This window comes from Sceloporus occidentalis, unplaced genomic scaffold (genome assembly GCF_023333645.1).
Source record: "Sceloporus occidentalis isolate IW3139 unplaced genomic scaffold, rSceOcc1.0.p SCAF_6, whole genome shotgun sequence".
NCBI classification, from domain to species: Eukaryota; Metazoa; Chordata; class Lepidosauria; order Squamata; family Phrynosomatidae; genus Sceloporus; species Sceloporus occidentalis.
Genome location: NW_028316986.1, coordinates 88,585,740 through 88,606,582, shown reverse-complemented (window position 1 = coordinate 88,606,582; position 20,843 = coordinate 88,585,740). Strand labels below are relative to the sequence as shown.

The following is a 20,843-nucleotide window of genomic DNA, read 5'->3' as shown; positions in this document are numbered from 1 at the left end:
ATTTGTCCTGGCTTGGAGGTCCTGACTTATGGCAACCCTAAGTACAGCAGGTCCTTCCCTTATGTGGGGGATCCATTCCGGATCCTCCGCATAAGGGGAAATCCACGTATGCTCCTTAATTGTCATGCAGCTTCTGCGTAAGCTGGAAGCCACTTATAGTGCACCCGCGTATGGTGCAGGTGCACTGTAATGGGTCCATGAATTAAGTAAGTGATACTGATAGAAAACTAAAGACATTTTTATCAAAAGAGTTTATTTCATTATATTTTGCTTCTCTTCTATTATAACATGTGTGAATTACTAGATTACATGATGCCTAGTTGATATAATTCTAATTAATATATTTTTAAAAAACTTACTATTCAATATCCAAAGTTTTACAATCTTCCTTTCAACCCTTTTTCTCTAGTTTCCCACTGAGCTATAATGGAGATACCATGAAAATATTGTTGTGTATATTGTTGCATGTATTACATACCATATATACTCAACTATAAATTGACCTCATGTATAAGTTGAGGTCATGTTTTGGGGCCAAAATGATGCATTTTGTTTGACCCGTGGATAGGTCAATGATAAAACTTGGAGGCTCCTACAGTGTGTGCATGTGTGCATATGGCAAGAGAAACTCTCATTGAGGCTTTTTGCTTCTTCGTTTCAGCCAGACGCACGGACGGAAGAGGACTCTTTAACAACAGCAATATCAATTAATCACTCGGGACTCTTTCTGCTTGGAACAAGAGAGAAATAAACTGTTCTACCGACTGCATGTGGAAGTCTGAAAGAGCTGCTATCACATTACCATAGTGACCCATAAATAAGTCAACCTGGGATTTGGGATCAATTTTTGAGAATAAATTTTTAGACTTATAGACAGTACTGTATATATTAAGATTTGTGGAGTTAGCTTTATTTATGCAGATTTAATGAAGTGCTAAAATCAAAATTAGTCTAAACTTTTCTTACTATTGGCCTAGATTGTTTAAGTAACTAAAAATGAGCTAGGAAGCTGTAGGAATACAAAAGCAGATAGAGGTATGGTCTGACTGCTGTGGACAAAATTTATATTACTACTATATGTTATTTGTAATACTGTTTCCTACCTCTCAGTACCGACTTTAAATTCAGCTTGGCTTGGCGGTGCAAATCTTCCACACAGGGTGGTCTTGTAGAGGGTAGAAACACATTTTCCTGCTGATGCCAGGGTGCAGTATAATGGACTGTCCATCTACTCTCTTCATCTAGATTGGACACAGCTGTGAAGAAGACATCAAGACAGAATGCAACGTTGTTATTAAATAAAATTATGGAAGTACTAAAATTAACATAGGCTTGTGAAAAGGAATGAGGAAATATCAACCTTTCTAACAGTTTGCTGGCTTTTTCAGATTTTTTTTTGCCACCATTACTACTTATTACAGGGAGCAAAATTACTAGCATATCAAAAAGGCATCAGATCCCATGTGAACTTGGAAGCTAAGAAGGGCCAGCCTTAGTTAGTACTTGGATGGGATACCACCAAGGAATATCAGGTGCTGTAGGCTATATTTCAGAAGAAGGAACTGGGAACACCATCTCAGAGTATTCCTTGCCAAGGAAAATCCAATAAAATTCAATGGGAGATTTAAAGACACACACACACACACAATTTATTATTAATAAAATTAGTCAAAACACCTTCCTATAGCACAGTACAACTGCGTGAAAAGCAACAATACAACACACACACACACACACATATATAAACAATTAGAATGCATAATAATTCACTATTACACATTATATGAAACTTCTGTCTCATCCCAGATGCAAACACTAGTTGAAAGATTCATGTTTTCATATGTTGAAAATAATAATAGAAAGTGTCTAACAGTTTTCCCTGAGTAAGGACTTCCACAACGTTGGTACAGCCACCAATGGTTTTCTTCCTGGCCTTTATTGCCTTAAGATCTATAAAAGACAGATCTAAAGAGAAGTTCTACCAGTCAATCTCAGTGAATAGGAAAGAACATATAACAATATGTTCAGAATGCAGGATCCAGATCATGTAGATGCCTGGAATGGAACTGAAAGCAAACTGGCTGTCAGTCCAAATGACCAAGAATTGAAACAATATGCTCTCTATGGCTCATATGCCCTGAAGATGACACAGAATTCTTTCTGCACAGGTTGCTACATCTTCACTAGGCTGCACAGAATAAACCAATGAGATAATTGTATCTGAGGCCGCACCCACACTGCAGAAATAATCCAGTTTGACACCATGTTAAATGTAATGGCTCAGTGCAAAGAAGGCTAAATGTCTCACAGGACTACATTTCCCAGAATTCTACAGCACTGAACAATGGCTGCTAAACTGGTGTCAACTGGAGTATTTCTGCAGTGTGGATGCAGGCTGAAGTATCTGACAAAATGCAGTCCTAGCTATAAAAGGCACTAAGACTATGAAGTGATCCTTCAGTTCATCCTGTACTGTCCTGGACTACATGGTTTTCCTGTCACCAACATATACCATGGTAAAAATCAATTTGAATGGCTTTATCCATCAGAAACAGATTGGAGAGAAGCATGCACCACTAACAAGCCCTTGGATTCAATTTAAAAAATAATTTAAAGAAATATTTTATTCAATTTTTCTTTATAAACAAAAATAAAGAAAAATATCAAGTTGGGGGGAAGAGAAAAATACAAGACAAAATAATATGAAAATGAGTATAAAAATAATATAAGGGCAGGTTTATTCAAGTTTAAATTACAGAGATCTAGTTTGAAATCACACCAAGACACCTAGACAAATAAGAAGATCCTAGCAATTGGCTTGAAGTTTCAAAAAAAAGTGAGTGAAGAAAACCTCTTTAGGCATGGCGTTCTTCAACAAGGTGTCACAATGGAAAAGGCTCTATCTCTCATTCTAAACAATCATATTTCTGAAAGTGGAGGTCCACGGAAGGACCTGTAATGTCATCCACATTCGGTGGATAAAATCATATAGGAGGAGTCCACCCTTTAATACCTTCACCTAACGTGTTTGGGAATTTGTAGGTAAGAACCAGAGCTAATAATTTCACCTAGAGATGAACTGAAATCTCATGCAGAAGAAACAAAACTAAAGTGATCATGATCAGCAAAAAGTGGTTTCCAGAAGGCCAATCTACTCATAATATTTTGCTCAGACTGAAGCTTCCTAATATTTTTCAGAGGAAGCTCCATGCAGAAAACTTTATAATAACCTGGCCTCTGTGGCAACAGTATACAGTACTAATTATGCCTCAAAATGACCACCTCATCAAGCAACTGTGGAGTAGACTGTCCATATTATGGTTTCTAAATCCCATTTCTCTGTCTCCATATCATATTTATATAGTAAGAGAAGAACAGAACAGTAGCTTTTCACAGACCAAGAACCGAACAGAAGGAACATTACTGTTTCTTGAAAAAATGTACTGCCTTTTGCCCTCCTACACAACATATCATAGCATAATTATCTGATATTACTTCTAGAACAGAGATGGGCAATGAATATGTTGGTGGACTGCAATCCACATCAATCCTATCCACAGTAGCTAGTGGTGAGATTATAGCCCAACATCTTCTGGAGCAGTGGTTCCCAACCTTTCTCTGGCCGTGACCCGCGTGCATCCGGAAGCTCTGCCCCTTCTTCCAGCCAGCAGCCTCCCTAATTGGCTGGGAGGCCAGGAAGGGGTGGGACTTCCAACTGTGGCTGTGCAGCGATAAGAGCAGGCCAAAGCAGACCTTGCAGCCCTGGAGGAGGAGGAGAATGGGCGAGCCCAACCAGACGACCCCTGTGAAAGGGTCATTCAACCCCCAAAGGAGTCGTGATCCACAGGTTGGGAATCGCTGTTCCGGAGCATCATACACTGTTTCAAAGGGCTTTGCCACCACTGATGAGTCTTAAAACACTTCCACACACATGCACCTCAATTCTCAACTGATGATTTATGGGAGTTTAGCAAGCAATGACTCAAATGTATGTTTCACAGAAAAGTACCAACCAGGTAGGGGAGTGAAGCCATTGACCCCAATAAATATTCTGTCCCCCCCACGAAATTTTCTTTCAGTCATTAAATTTCTAACATTGCGGAGAGTGAGACACTGAAAATCATTCAGAACTCTAATATCTGCTGTGTTTAGATGCCCTTGGGAACACTATTGGTCCCTTTTGTTTGGATGCTTAAACAGTATTTCTAAATGCTCAACTTAAGTTTTAAATTACTGCAATGCAAGAAATATGTCGACAGAAGGAAAATTTCATTGTGTGTGTGGGGGGGGATTCTTACCAAGGCAACATCCTCATTTTACCTACAATGCAGCTACACCCTAGGTTATTTCACTGCATAAACAGCCACACACTACGGTGTTGTGTGTGACCCTGCCTTCATGAGTTTACTTACACCAGTGTGCCATCATAATTAGCAGCAGACCACATTGTAATCTTTTTCAAAATCCCAACTGTCAACATTTCATTTTCAAAGTGTATGTTAAATAATCAATGAGTTAAATCAAAATAGAGATCTGTTTATGATATTTCTTCATGCATTTTATCTCCTTCTGTAGTAGCAAAACATGTGATTAGTGCAATAGAGAGGAGAGAGATCAGGCTCACTGTTTAATTCCCCAGGCAAAATTTGGCCTTCAGCTGACATGCTATTTTCTCTCCTTTTAGTTCTTCAAAACAGAACAAAGCAAAAATCCTACACCTGTGCTTCCCCTCTCCAAAACACCTGTTATTCTTACATGAACTCAACCATAGCCTCACTCAACCACAACCTCATTGACCTGTATTTGAATGTCCATAACAATTTGGTGCTCAGTATGAATGACCATCATGTAGTGGTTTGAGCAATAGATTACAACTCTGGAGACTCAAGTTCAAACTCCTGCTCATGAAAACCCACTGGGTGACCTTGGATAAGTCATACTCAGAGGAAGGCAAAGGCAAACCCTCTCTGAATAAATCTTGCCTAAAAAGCCCCATGATAGGGGTTGCCTAAGTTGGAAATGACTTGAGGGCACCATAACAACAACAGAGACCATGCTTCTTCAGTGGTCACATGAAAACAGATTTTTCAGCATTATTCTTTTGATCTTCTCAAAGCTGTTCCACCTTTGTGATGTCCTTACTGCTCAAAACCATAACCTTTCCGAAAGAGATCACATGAGCAAAACCTTAACCAGAGAACACTTCTTCACGTGAGGTATGTCCCTTTATTGCCTATTATATTGCTCATATGGTAACAGCATAAATCACTGGAAACCTATTATACTTTAGAAGCAATATATGCTTTGAAAGATACGCAGGCGAATGTGAAAACCTTTTATACTGCTGGGGGAATAGAGGGAGGGAACACATCAAACAAACCAGTCTTATTATTTATGCCTGCTATAGATATTCTTAATCAAATTAATCATTATTTATAGAAATGCTGTATGACATTATGTACAAGACCCTTTTACCTGTGGTTCTATGATTCCTGTATTCACATATGACTATAATACAATTATCTTTGAGTTCTTCAAGCATGTCATGTTTATAATGGTTCAGCAGGATGTGCTTGAGCAACTCTAAAGTCACCTACATTCATTATGTGGGATATGATCAGGAACACCTCATGCATCAAGGCAGATAATTGTGACACAATACATGGCTAACTTCTTTCTCCTTCCTAACCAGAGGTCAATGCCCAAAGATAGTGAAAAAGAGAGTGCATTGACTACTTGATCTTATCAATTACTCTCAGTCTTACAGAAAATGAAAAATTTATTAAACAACTGTCAGGAAGAAAACAACTTACAAAGATAAAAAGCACACTGGATGTAATAATATTACCGTGGCCACATTGATCTAATCTTGCTGTACCAAGATACATTTTAAGCTAAACGCAGAGTACCTTTGTTTAAAGGGTATGCATGCACAGCACTATTCTGTTAAGATCACATTAGTTTACTATTCTGAACAAAGGCTGCTTGAGAATCCATGCTGGACAGAAATCATCCAATTGGATAGTACACATTTGTTCCATAGCAATAAAGAAAAGGATTCAGACTGAGCTTTTTGCTTGTTGCTGTCTCTGAAGGTCCACAGGTGCAGCTGAGGGCTCAACTATATTTTAGGTGGGTGACGATCTTTTCTGCCTGAGCGATTTTGAATAAACTAAAGCTTTCAGAGCTATTATCATTTTACTGCATGCAAAAGGGGCGCTACTTTTCCAAGGATGACTCAAGAGAAAATGAACAGGCTGTGACTTAAAAAGTTACTACTGCTGCTTCTTCTATAACAATGACAGGTGCTTATTATACCACTTTCTATAAAACAGGGTTTATGCATGACAACGGAATGACAAACTGAATATGGTCTGCATGTAGCAAAAACAAAAAACTAATTAAGAATTTTGTAACATTACATTTAGCCTTTCTGCAAACAATCTAAACAGACTGGAAAGCCATGTTTACTTACTCTTTTTCTTGAAAAACTTGATTAAGGATTTAAGCTTTGTATTGATAAGGACCACCATTTCCGAGTAGCCTATCTCTCTCTGCCTCCTGCAGTTTAGATTCCATAGAATGTAAGAGTATCATGCAGGAAACTAATTTCCAGAGCTTCCCCAATAGTTGTTGCAAACTTTTTGCATGCTCCTGCCACCTCTCCCTCCTTCCTTTCTTCTGTAAGGGTAAGCTCAAAGTTACCAGGAACCTCCTACCAATTAGGAACCATTAACAATCCTTGAACGTGAAAGCTCCCATCTGAAACATAATGCGGGTGCCTGCAACAGCCAGTTACAACATGGATGGGGGGAGAGGGGGGAGAGCCAATCTTTGTTCATGTTAGCATGGAAGCAAGATGGAGATTTCTGCTTGAATGCTCATTCATAGCTGTCTCTCACGCTCCCCCTCCCTTTTAGGAAATCAACAGTTCCCCTTCCCTCTCCAGGTTACACTTAGCCAAGATGGGCAACTGTATGTAATTTCCCTTGGCATTGTTCTAATAGGATCTTCAAAACCTTTTACAGGGCAAAAGAAGGGGTGGATGCTTTCTTAGGTTTTCCATCCCCCTAGCTCATTGCAACTATACAGAATTTGAACTTCCTGGGACAGTATTTTCAACTATTGTTTCCCAAATCAGCCCTCTCCTTCTTGTTCCTAGGTCAGCCTTTATACTCAGCAGGGTTCTGGCTCCACAACAGAATATGCATGGAGCTGTGAAGATGTGGAGCTTTTCTACACAAATCAGGAAGACTTTTCTGTTTCCATCACTCTTAATCATTTCATTTTAATTGTTTCTCACATTTAGGGGGGTTACAACACATCACCTTGCCTTCAGATCATAAGGCTCCCCACCCATCCCATCAACCAGTAGTTTAGTGACAAACAAGTAATATATCACACTCCATCTTTCCGTTTGTTCACTCACGCACTTTATTAAAGCCAAAAAAATTACAAGCAGTAAAATGAACAAACATATACATTATGTGAGAAATTTATAAATAATTCAATCTGTTTTGTGCAATAGCACAAGTGATTTTGAAATTAAAACACCATCTCTTTTTCTTCCAGTTAGACATTATTCACTATTCTTTTTTGGGGCGGGGGTGGGTGGGTGGGAGGGGGAGGATGTTAACCACAGCATCAATGTGCTCAGCAGGGCATACTTGCAGCACAATGCTGAGGCTCAAAAAGTCAGTCCTCCTTTCAAAGGGAAGCCAAGCAATGTCTTGGCTTGTCATTGAAAGAAATTCGCATTTCCCCAAAGAAACACCAACAGCAGGGGGCATCCCCCCATTCTTTCTAAAATGGGTCACATACATTCCAATCTTTTGGGTAGCACATTTAGAAGCAGATGATTCTTGAGAAACATTCCCTCCCTGGTTGGATTCCACTACATTCCGAGGGAGTTTGTTCCACTGTCGAACAGCCCTTACTGTCAGGAAGTTCTTCCTAATGTTGAGGTGGAATCTCTTTTTCTGTACAGTGCGTCTGCGTTATACATGGCTTTGAGCATATGCTCAAAGCCGTGTGGGGCGGCGCGTCCCATTCACATGAATGGGGCATGCTGCTGTGGTGTGTGCTCTGCGTGCCGCAGGCACGAGCCCCATTCATTTGAATGGGGCTTGAGCATCCACATATTTTCTCTTACGCGGGTGTGTGTGTGTCTGTCCCAGAACGGATCCTCTGCGTAAGAGAAGGGCGGAATGTACTTTGCATCCATTGCTCCGGGTCTTAGCAGCAGAAAACAAGCTAACTCTCTACTCAATATGACATCCCTTCAATTATTTAAACAGGGCTATCATATCACCTCTTAACCTTCTCTTCTCTAGGCTAAACATCCTCAGCTCCCTGTCGTTCAACTGCGACCCTACCTCAATCGAAAGGACCTGAAAGCTGTAGTACATGCTTTGGTAATCTCTTGTCTTGACTTCTGCAGTGCGCTCTACATGGGGCTACCCTTGTAGTTCTGAAGCTTCATCGTGCAAAATGCGGCAGCCAGGTTGGTCACTAGCTCTTCGAGACTTGACTGCATAACACCGATTTTGGAAAGATCTACATTGGCTCCCAATTAGCTTCCGGGCACAATACAAGGCTTTAAAGCCCTACATGGCTTGGGTCCAGGTTACTTGCGTTCCCTTATACAATCCACCCTGCACTCTTAGAACAAGTGGGAAGGATTTGTTGGAGACACCATCATCCAAACATGTTTCTACTTCCCTAAAGGCATTTAGCATAGCTGCCCCCAGACTTTGCAATGGACTCCCAGAGGAGACCTGCCTTATTACATCTTTAGAAATCTTTAAGAAGGCGGTAAGACAGAACTCTTCCGCCGTGCTTATTTTCCTGTCCGCCTATGAAGATCACTAGTATGGAACGAGACCAGCTGACCCCTTGATTGATTGATGCTACTGTTTTTAGATTCTTATGTTTTTATGTTTTTATTTTTTACTGTGGTTTTAATGGTGCTGTAATTTTAACCTTGCTGTGATCCCGCTTCAATCCATTGGGAGAGGTGGGAAGATAGAAGAAATAATAATAATAATAATAATAATAATAATAATAATAATAATAATAATAATAGGCATGATTTCCAGACCCTTCACCATTTTAGTTGCCCTCCTCTGGACACTCTCCAGTTTCTCAACATCTTTTTTAAACTGTGGTGGCCAGAACTGGACACAATATTTATTTTTTATTTATTTAGGTATTTATATCCCACCCTTCAGCCCTAATGGCTCTCAGGGTGGCTTACAATATTATTTTTAATCAGACAGTTCCCTGCCCTCAGGCTTACAATCTGAAAGACACAAAACAAAAGGAGAAGGGAATGATGGAGGGAAAGGGGATGAGGTCCATTGGTTCTTCTCTCCCTCTAAGTCCTGGACCAAGGCAGATGGATTGGAGGGAGGGCTCTTCCTTCTTCCAGACTAGTCCTGATGGACCTGGACTTGCCTGGCCAACTCCCTCTCAGGCCGGCAGATGGCGGTTATGGAGGGCGGAGTCTCCTTCCTTCAGGCTTAGTCCTGATGGAGCTGGACTTGCCTGGCCAACTCCCTCTCAGGCCGGCAGATGGCGGTTGTGGAGGGCGGAGTCTCCTTCCTTCAGGCTTGGTCCTGATGGAGCTGGACTTGCCTGGCCAACTCCCTCTCAGGCCGGCAGATGGCGGTTATGGAGGGCGGAGTCTCCTTCCTTCAGGCTTAGTCCTGATGGAGCTGGACTTGCCTGGCCAACTCCCTCTCAGGCCGGCAGATGGCAGGTGACCATTCCAGGTGGGGCCTGACCAGAGCAGAATGCAATGGCACTATTACTTCCCTTGATCTAGACACTACACTACTATTGATGCAGCCTAAAATCACATTGGCCTTGTTAGCTGCCGCATCACATTGTTGGCTCATGATCAATTTGTGGTCTACTTGGACTCCCAGATCCCTTTCACATGTAGTTTCATTCAGCCCGGTGTCCCCCATGCTATATCTGTGCATTTTATTTTTCCGCCCTAAGTGAAGTACTTTACATTTCTGTATGTTGAAATTCATTTTGTTAGCTTTGGCCCAGCTTTATAATCTATTAAGGTCATTTTGAATTTTGATCCTGTCCTCTGGGGTATTAGCTACTCCTCCTAATTTGGTGTCATCTGCAAATTTGATAGGTTTACCCCCAATTCTGTCATCCAAGTCATTGATAAAGATGTTGAATAGCACTGGGCCCAGGACAGAGCCCTGCGGGACCCCACTGGTCATTTCTCTCCAGGATGAAAAGGAGCCAATGTTGAGCACCCTTTGGCTTCAGCCAGTCAACCAATTACAAATCCATGTAACAGTTACGTTGTCTAGCCCACATTCCACTAGTTTGTTTGCCAGAATGTCATGGAGAACCTTATCAAAGGCCTTACTGAAATCAAGATATACTATATCCACAGCATTCCCTTCATCTAACAAGGTGGTAACTTTATCAAAGAATGAGATAAGATTTGTCTGGCATGACTTCTTTCTCTGAAACGCATGTTGACTTTTTGTGATTATGGCATTCCTTTCTAGATGTTCACAGACTCTCCTTTTAATTATCTGCTCCAGAATCTTTCGTGGTATTGATGATAGATATAATTGAACTATTTAAAGATACAAAAGATAGAGGATTGGCTATAATATTGATAGATATGGAAAAAGCATTCGATAAGGTAAATTGGAATATAATATTTGAAATTTTAAAAAAGATAGGAATCAAAGACAGATTTCTAAATTGAATAAAATCTATATATAAAAATCAAGAAGCTTATTTAATTATAAATGGAGAAAGAACAAAACCAGTAAATACTGTATTAAACAAGGTACAAGACAAGGTTGTCCTTTATCCCTTTTGTTATTTATAATGGCTATAGAAATATTAATTAGGAAGATAGAACAAAACAAAGAAATTCAGGGAGTTAACAATAAAGGAACCCAAATCAAAACACTAGCATTTGCTGATGATCTCGTCTTTTTTTCTGGAAGATCCAATGTTAAGTATTAGAGAACTACAAAATGAACTCAAGGAATTTGAAAAAATATCAGGACTAAAAGTTAATGAGAATAAAACAAATATGTTAACCAAAAATTTAGGAAAAATTGAGCAAAAACAGTTAATAGAAATATCGGGTTATAATAAAACTAAAAAAGTAAGATATTTAGGAATTGATATTACCACAAACAATGCAGATTTGTTTAAGAATAATTATAACAAGTTATGGAATCAGATCAAAAAAGATATAGAAAAGTATCATTATTAGGGAGAATAGCTTGTATTAAAATGAATATTTTACCAAAATTATTGTTTTTATATCAAACCATTCCAGTTATACCAAAGGATAAACTAATTCAACTATGGCAAAAAGATTTATCAAAATTTATTTGGATGGGGGGAAAAACCTAGGGTGCGAATGAAAATATTATAAGATGCTAGAGAGAGGGGTGGATTGGCTGTTCCAGATTTAAAATTTTATTTCCATGCTGTATGTCTTCTATGGGTTAAAGAATGGCTGGAATTAAAAGATAAAAAATTATTGAGATTAGAATGAGAGGGATTGACTTTTGGATGGCACGCATACATGTACTATAATAAAGAAAGAATTGATAAAGAATTTAATAATCATTGCATAAGGAAACCACTGCTTTGGATTTGGAAAAGAGTTAGAAAAAAATTAGTGAAAAAATTACATTAGAAACTTCCCCCCAAGAAGCATTTCTCTGGAGAAAGGAGTAACAAAAAAAAATGGCTAAGATATAAAGATTTATTAGTCAAAGAAAATAATGAATATAGATTTAAATCAGAAGAAGAGCTAATAAATCAAAATTACAAAATACATTGGTATTTAAAATGGCAATTAAAGAAAAGATTTAAGGCAGACCAAAAGGAAAATTCAATTGAGAAAGAAGAAGTAGAACTAGAGAAATTATTAAATTCTAACAATAAAGGATTGTTATCAAAGATATATAAATATTTATTAAAAATTGAGTTGGAAAAAGAAACAATTAAAAGTAATATGATAATTTGGGCCCAGAATATCGGACACAATATCAAACTGTATCAATGTGAATTTACTTGGAATAATAGATTAAAATATACATGTAGTCAAAATATCAGAGAAAATTATTACAAAATGTTCTATAGAACATAACACCAGAAAAATTAGCTAAAATATATGGTATAAAAAATGAATGTTGGAAGTGCTCAAAAGATAGAGGAACATTTTTCCATTGTTGGTGTCGTGTCCAAAAATTAAAAAATATTGGCAACAAATCCACAAAGTAATTAGTAATATATTGAAAATAAAAATAGAATTTAAACCGGAAATTTACTTGTTGAATATAATAGATAAAAAATTAGGAAAAAAGTATGGTAGAATAATGTTTTATTTAATTACTGCAGCAAGAATAATATATATTTTTTTTAGTTGAGCGGCCATTTTATTTTACAAATTACCTCAGAAAATGAAATGCGAAAGTGAGGCAAGCTGCCGTTAAGACAACTTTACCTCAGAATTTTTTTTAATTTTTTTATTTCAAATTAAAAGAAACAACCACCATTATATATCACATAACATACATACAAGTATACATACAAGTACAAAATAAAACAACTTCCTATCATAATTTGCTCTGCTAGATGAGTTAGCTAATTACTTACAACATTCTCTTATCTTAACTTAATAAGCTTCTAAAGGGTGCTATATTTTATCTTATCTTATGCTGAACTTACTAGAGATGCAGTTTTTATGAGTCTTACCCTGTTTCTATAAAATTAGCTGTTAAATCTTTAAATACAGTAGTGATAATTAAAATTCCTCCCTTTTAATGTAATCGGTTACCTTTTCTCCCCATTGCTTAAATATCTTTATAAATACTCCAATTTCCCACTTTATTCCACTAGAGCTATCCATGTTGAACTTATCCCCTCTCCCTTAATATAGTTCACCCATGGTTCCCAATCCTTATAAAAGGATTGGAGGGAGTGCCCTTTAGTTAAACATGATATTTTTTCTAGACTAAAAAATTCATACATTTTTAATCTCCATTCTTCTATTGACGGAACCTCCTTCTTCTTCCAATATTTCGCCAATACTGTTCTAGCCGCGATAATGGCAAAAAAAATTACTTTCTCCCCGTTCTTCTCCAAATTTTCTTCTTCAATAATATTTAGCAAGTACATCTTTGGGTTCACACCATCCTTTATGCAAATTATCTTTTTTAATTCTTTATTAATCGACCTCCAAAATTTATTTACTGGATCGCAGTTCCACCAAACGTGCATATAAGATATAAGCAAGAATAATATTGACTCGTAAATGGAAGGAAGAAAATATACCAGAATTAAAAGAATGGGTTGAAAAAAATATATGAATTGGCTGAAATGGACAAATTGACACGGCTATTGAAAGACGAAAATATGGAAGACTTCTACAAAGACTGGAAAGACGTGATAAGCTACTTGCAACAAGAAAGAGAAGAAATATTTACAGAAGGCTTTAAAGACTAATGGATGGAAATTATATTTATACATAATTTAAAATATATATATATTGATTAAAAGAAAATGTGTTTAGATAAAGCAGCCATGTAATATGACAATATTTAGAGTTTATTAGAAAATAGATATAGTTAAGATGTAGCAAACAAAATATTAAAATTAAGAGATAAGTTAAAAAGGATCACAAACGAAATTATAAATATTGTCCTCGTGCAAAAGAAAGGAAGAATTGTTTTTAGTTATATGTTATAGAAGGTGTTTAGATAGTTATTAGTTGTTAGAAAGGTTAGAGAGAAAGAAGATGTTCTATGTTTTATGCTAATGTGAGTATTTGTATTTTCAGGCGTAAAGTAAGTTGAGACAATTTAGTTAGAATTTTTTTTTCTTCCTTTTCTTTCTTTTTTTTTTTTTTTTTTTTTTAGGTCAGTTTAGGTTCAGTTCATGTTTGTGTTCTATTGTCTATATTCTTAATTAATAAAAAAATTAATTTTTTTAAAAAAATCCCTGGAACGAAATTAATTAAATCCCCCGAATTCTGGGGAATTCCCCAGAAAGTGGCAACGCTAATAACATTTGTCATCAAGCTCTGGCTGGGAATGCTGAAAGTTATTGTCCAACACATTTGGAATGTAATGGATAGAGGGAAGTTGGTCTAGGAAGAATGCATACTGGTTTGCACAATGTAAAACAGGGGTTTTGGCTCCTTTCATTGGCATGCTGAGCATACAAAAATTTAAATCATGTAAGTCTGAAAATTACCAACCTAAACTGAAAACACAGTACAGACATGATGTGAATGTATAAAAATGTATTACAAAGCTGTAAAATGGAAATAAGTATTTTTATTCTCAAACATTTGATGATCGATCACCTTATCAAGCAAAAGAACTATGAAAAACCATAAAGAAAACCAGATGTATTTGCCCTCTTCAATTTGTAGAAAAGCTTTAGAATCTAATCTTTGTTGTGCAAAGATTTCTTTCCACTGATTTTTACAAAATGTTGATTTGAAAAATTAAAAGAAGAGCTTTGCCTTATTCACATGTTTGCTTACTAAATCCAAGACAGCAAATTTAAGGATTTAAAAGCAGAAGAGGTGCACTAAACTTGTATTCTTCCAACAACATTATGCTCAGACAGGCTTAGACCATTCTTGAAATTACCGCTTTCCCAGTTTGCCTGAGGTGGACCAACCTTGAGAATGGATCATGTTCTCACAAGCTCCAATCTGCATCTCTTAAGAATCATTAACAGGACCTGTGAACAGTCTTAAAAATGCTCATGCTTCCAGATGAGGCCTTTATTGAATGTGTGAGCGTGTGCATGTATATGTGTGTCTACATGCATGCACATGCTCACACATGCGCGCGCACACATACCTTCAAATCCTTTGTCAACTCATGGCAACACCATGTATTTCATAGAGTTTTCTTAGGCATGGAATATTCAGAAGTGGTTCCTTCTTTTGAAATATAGTCTACATCTTCAGCTATTCCATTCCAGTACTAACTAGGGCTGACCCTGCTTAGCTTCCAAGATCAGATGGGATCTGTTTCACAGAATCCCAGAGTTGGAAGAGACCACAAAGTACATCCAGTTCAACCCTTGTCATTCAGGAATACACAACCCACATCTTTGGAATAGAGAAATGTAGAAATAAAACTCTAAAATGAAGTGCTGACTCTTCTCCAGCCCTTCATCACAACCTGCATACTGCAGTCAGAGGATTACTGCATAAGCAGTGCTGCCAAACAGAATTCAAAAATGATACACCTAGTCTCAAATACAGGAATTCCTGAGAGGTTCAAGTGATCTGGAATCCTGTGTTTTACCACAATGTTTCTGGATTGTTGTTTATCTCTCTCACTGAAACAAAACTATTAATGTCTTCTAATTAGTGATGGTATCAAGTGTCTTTCTGGAAGTATCCATGATGCTGAAGAAGATGAATCCAACAAGAACAGAAAATCATTTAGCACAGGAGATTCCAGAAGTAAGAAATATCTCCTAAACCTTCTTCAGAAAACATGTACATATTATAATCTTTTAGAAGACAGGCCCTGTTGGTTCAGCTATTTTATTTGCATCCTCATTATGCATCCCTGCAACCTTCCATGTGTTGAAGGGTCAACATCTGCAGGGAAGACTTAGCTAGGCAAGTAGGCTCCCTACAGAGTGAAGAATCCAGGTCAGGATTGGTCCCCCCAGCCTTGTGCCGTTCTGTTTGGGCATTGCAAGCCAAAATCTTGGGGACAGGATTGGGCCAGATCCTGGCAGACTGGATATGGGTCCAGTGGATCCAACCCCATCCTAGAGTAAAAGGGCCTTAAAGCAGGTCTAAATGAAACTCTATGGCAAATTCTCTGAAACTCTATGGCAAATCCTAGGGAGACCAAAGGCCTGCACATCTCTTACCTTACTCCTCTGTTGCGGCTAGTAAAAACTCCCCATCACCTCCTCTGATGTCAAAATAGGGCACTTGGCTGTACCCACATGACCAGGTGCCCTGTTTTGACATCAGAGATGGGGAGGGGGGCTCCTCACTAGTCACACTACAGGAATAAAGTAAGGTATGTGTGATGGTAGCAGGTCCATAGTGCAGGGAACATGTCCCAATCCAGGAAAGCACAGGCTTGGCCAATTCTTTCCTGGTCTGTCAGCTCAGCCCCTTCACAGAGCTTTAAATATTGCAGGGATCTAGATCAAGTTTGTTTGCTTTTTTTAAAAAAGCCTCTCACTTGCAGAAGTTATTCTGCTTCATGAAGGGCTGTGAGTATAGGCAATGAAGACACAACACAGGGGAGGGGCTGTGTGCTTGCTTTCCCTTCATGAGACTGCTACCCTGGGTGGGAGAAACTGAAAAATGGTTTAGTTATACTCTAGGAGATCTGGTGAGAATCAGAATAGAAGTGTGCAAGGGCTTAAGAGAAGGAAGGTCTGCCTGTTTTCTGTTTCCATCTGGCTGTGCACAAAAGAGCCAACCATAGGCAGCTGTTTCAATGTAATGTGCCACGATGGAGCTGCAGAGGAAGACAATCAATGGGGCAAGTGAAATAAACATGCCCATTGAATCTCATTTCTCCAAAATGAATTGTTTTGAGATGAAGCAGCAGTTGAGGTGAAGTGCTTTTACAATTCTCTGAAGATGCCAGCCACAGATGCTGGTGAAACATCAGGAAGAAACTCTGCTAGAACATGGCCACAAAGCCCAAAAAACCCACAAAAAACTACGCTTTTACAATACAGTACTTAGGAAATAATATTTCTAATATACAGTTGTATAGATGTTGTCACTACCAAGTTACTTCATAGGCAATTTTTCATATTTCCAATGAACTGAACCTACCAAAAAATAAACACTTCATTCCTATTTTTCTTTAATGTTCTCAGTATAAAAATCAACACTCATATGCTGCATCTACCTGAAATATCCGAAGAGGCACACAGTGATTAGTCTATTGCTTGAAGTACATGCTCTACCCATCCCCCACCCATCATTTTGTCCTATCTGAGCATAAATTTCCAGTTGACCTGTTCCCTGACTGTCCTCTGGGATAGTAGTCCAGACAGTCAGGATCACATAAAAGAGTTTTATCTATCAAACAATGAGAAGCACTCCCCCCCCCCCCCGCCACCGCCCCTTATGTTAGGAAAAATCTGCAAATATCATTCTTGTGGTCCATAAAGACTTCCAAAACAGTATGAATTGATGGCTGCTGATTCATCAGATTTTGGGTCTTTTTTTAAAAATACTGATTCTGAAATAGTCACATTATATTATATAAGCCATTACAATTATTATCAGGGCATATGAGTGTTGGACTATGACTCTGGAAAGCAGGGTTCAAATCCCAGATACGCCATGGAAATCCACTAGGTGACCTTGGGCAAGTCACACTCTTTCAGTCTCAAAGAATGGTAAAGGCAAACCCCCTCTGAACAATCATTTGCACAAAAATGATCTATTAAATATTGCCAATTAATTATATTGACTAGAAAACCCTGGGATAGGTTCACCTTAGGCTTACTGCAAGTCAGAAATGACTTGAAGGCACACAACTATAACAACAACAAATTATAAGGCAATATTGCAGAAAGGATGTATGGTGAAAACACTAACTAAACATTATTTATAATTTATTCTTCACTAATCAAACAGTACATTCCCACTAATTCTGAAAATGAAATTTCATTTAGTTAATTAATTGAACTTATCCTACTTACAACATTGCTAGGGACCACCTTATGCTCTCATCAATATGCTAGAGTTATTTGTTCAGCTAAAGCTCAAACAATATAGAAACACACCAAAAATGAAAGAAAGCAAACCCCAGAAGTCTAAAAAATAAGTGTATAAAACAAAGACACTATTACTGGAAATTTCAGAGCATACCTTTCCATAACCAATCAACCTCTGCAACAGAAAAAGACAAATAAAAAGTCTCAGCCACAGATGGTGTGTGACAGATCAGGGACTGAGGGATGTATACCACCATAGTGTGGCTGTGGCTCCTGCCTGCCTGCCACAGAATCCCCATCTGGTCTGATATTTTGCTCAGAGGTATCCTCATATGCCTTAATGGGATAGCGGGGGCCATGCCTCTAGAGTGGCTAACCAGTCCAATGTATGACTTTAAAGAAAGACCTCCCTCAGCGCAAAGTACTGAGTACAAGCTCTGGAGAGCCCGTGCAAGTTTCAAGTATTGCAGAAAAGCCAACATATGCCTGACAGTGAAGCATGCCATGAGTACACAGCGGCAAAGTGATTGGTGGGACTCTTCTGTGCAAAATACCTCCCAAGAAAGCACCTGGTATGGTTATCTTGAAATTCTGATGTCTTGCACAGAGTGGTCTTTACTGAGTTGGCAAATATCCCACAATGCTCCACTACACGAAACTCTCCAAAAGAAGTACTGGATGAAATCATCCCCACTGCTGTTGCACACATTCTCCCACCCCCGAAAAGGGCAGAAGAACAGCTTGGGTGGGGGGCAGTGACAAAGACTCTTTCTCAGGCAGCATAACTAACATCTTGTCTTGGCCCTGCTCTGAATCACTTGTCAGTGTGAAAGATGCACCAGTGCAGTGCAGTAAATTAGGCATGTGAAGACCTAGATATAAATCCCCACTTGGTTCAGAAATTAACTGGATGACATTGGGACAGTCATTAGCTCTCAGCCTAATGTGCCTCACAGGGTAGTTGTGAGACTAGTAACAGGGATGGAACTATGTACAGTACAGTACCCTAATCTTCCCACATTTATCAGAATTTTGGATTGGGCAGCACATCAGAAAGGTTTTAAATAAGATTTAGTGTATAGGTTCAAGGCCTTAAGAAAGTAACCTTTCTGGCCAATAATTTAAATTTTTCCAGGTGTGCTGTGTGATAAGCTCCTGCATCTAAACAAGTTGTGATTTGTAGACCGAGAAGCTATTGTACAGAAATGAAACCAAGTTTGCAGCCTGGGAACTGTTCCACTGAAGCCTGCTCCTGAGCAGACAGTCATATTTAGCTGTGCTTTGCATACTTGCCTTTGAAATGTTCAGAACAGTAAAAATTGTGCTGGCTCCACCCTGTTCCATTAGCCTACTAAGTGAATATGGTCTTAAGACTTTTGCCAACTTGGAATTCTATACTAATAAAATCATCCTCACCCTTGTTTTAAAGTATAAGGATAGCTCACCACTTTAAGAGGGAAATTTATTTGCTCTGTGTATGCTGGTCCCAAACCAGTGTTTCCAAGAGAAAAATACATTTAGAGTGCCATAAATCAGAAGCAACTTGAAGACACAACTACAACAAACACAGTGAGATGCTGCCCTTAGCCCGAAATGTTGCCAATGAGCTCCCACAAGCAGGAACATTTTACTGCCACCTGTGCATTTATGTTTTTTATATTTTATTTTATATTCAGAAAATCTGATAAAACAAAAGAGATATCTCATTTGGGGCCTGATCCAGGCAAGCACTGAAACCTTTTTTCAGGTCTAGGGTATTCACTAATTTTACAGCTTCTCAAAGAGAAGTCTTTAGAAGCTATGTTTGATTAGTTCTGTGGAGAGAGGGAGGGAGGGAAGGTAAAAAAATGTTTTAATATCAGAGATACATTTTAGACATAAGATTGTTTTAGTATTAGTACTAGCAAACTTTTATGTTGGGCATGCCCACTGGTATGTACAGTGTTTATCTAATTGCAATGACGACTGAACTGATTCAAATAAAATTTTACTGGATTTGATTTCTGTCTCTAATATCAAAGGTACAAAAAAAAGCCACCCTTCAAACTCTGCCCAGTGATATCAGACTTTATTAATTCAACCAACCTTGTTTAATGCAATGTTGCCATCCCTAGTTCTACAAGAAGCAATGATAAATAATTTATAAATTATGGGACATCATTCCCTCCTTTCAAGACCCAGACATCCTTTGGCATTTTCCTAGAGAACAAAAGTGAGTCGCCCCCCACCCCCCACTGCCCAACAAAGACAATCCCGAGTGGCAATGAATTCTGCTGCCCTCCCATCTTGAACTCTAGTTATTCACAATGGTCTCTTTCAACAAGCCTATTGCAGAGCCTTCATCCATTTTGATACTTCTCCAGCTATTAAGAAGTGATAATTAATTAAACTAGGGATACAGGAAAGGATCAGAAAATGTTTATTCATAACAGCTGTTAAAGGAAAAAAAAGACATGTGCACCCCTTAATCCAAGAGGGGAACCATACATAAAGTGGGGTTTTACAAAGAAGATTATGAAGTAGGTATTGGTTTGAAGAAGGAGCTCTATTATTATTCATGCATAGCCACGATTAGAAAACTCTGGAAAGAAGGTTAAGGGAGAAATAGCAGAGAAAGGAAAGAAATAGCAGAGTAACAATGCAAAATAAAGGGAGGGGGGACCAAGGGCTTATTATAATAATCTTATTTAGATAATAAAGTAATAAAAATTCGGATGTTTCCCTACTTTCTGATTCTTTCTCTCTCTAGCAATACCACCATGGGTAGTCATACAACCAGGGCATCAAATTTTAGTATCTGTATGATTTTAGGTTCTGAATATATGTTTCACAGAATCACAGAGTTGGAAGAGATCACAAGCACCATCCAGCCCAACTCGCTGCCATACAAGAATACACAGTTCAGGTCTTTGATATAGGGAAATGTCAAAATAAAAATATAAAACAAACATCCCACCCATCCAGATGATGACAGACATTTCTCTAACAGTGTTCTAGAGCCTGAAGCCAACAACAACTGAACTATTCAGAATGTAAGAGAAAAAGAAATGAGCTAATGTACAAACAGGATCCATTTAAGATCAGCAAACTCCAGAATG

At 38.2% G+C, this 20,843-nt stretch overlaps 1 protein-coding gene across 6 annotated transcripts in view; it reads right to left on the bottom strand.

Moving 5' to 3' along the window:
- NHSL1 (NHS like 1) overlaps window positions 1-20,843 on the bottom strand; it is a 232,883-nt gene that overhangs the window by 66,251 nt on the left and 145,789 nt on the right. For all 6 annotated transcript variants that reach the window (XM_089530283.1, XM_089530278.1, XM_089530281.1 and 3 more), the window contains exon 2: window positions 1,104-1,256. In XM_089530283.1, coding sequence (XP_089386409.1) covers window positions 1,104-1,256 — 153 coding nt within the window. The remainder of the gene's footprint in view (window positions 1-1,103; window positions 1,257-20,843) is intronic.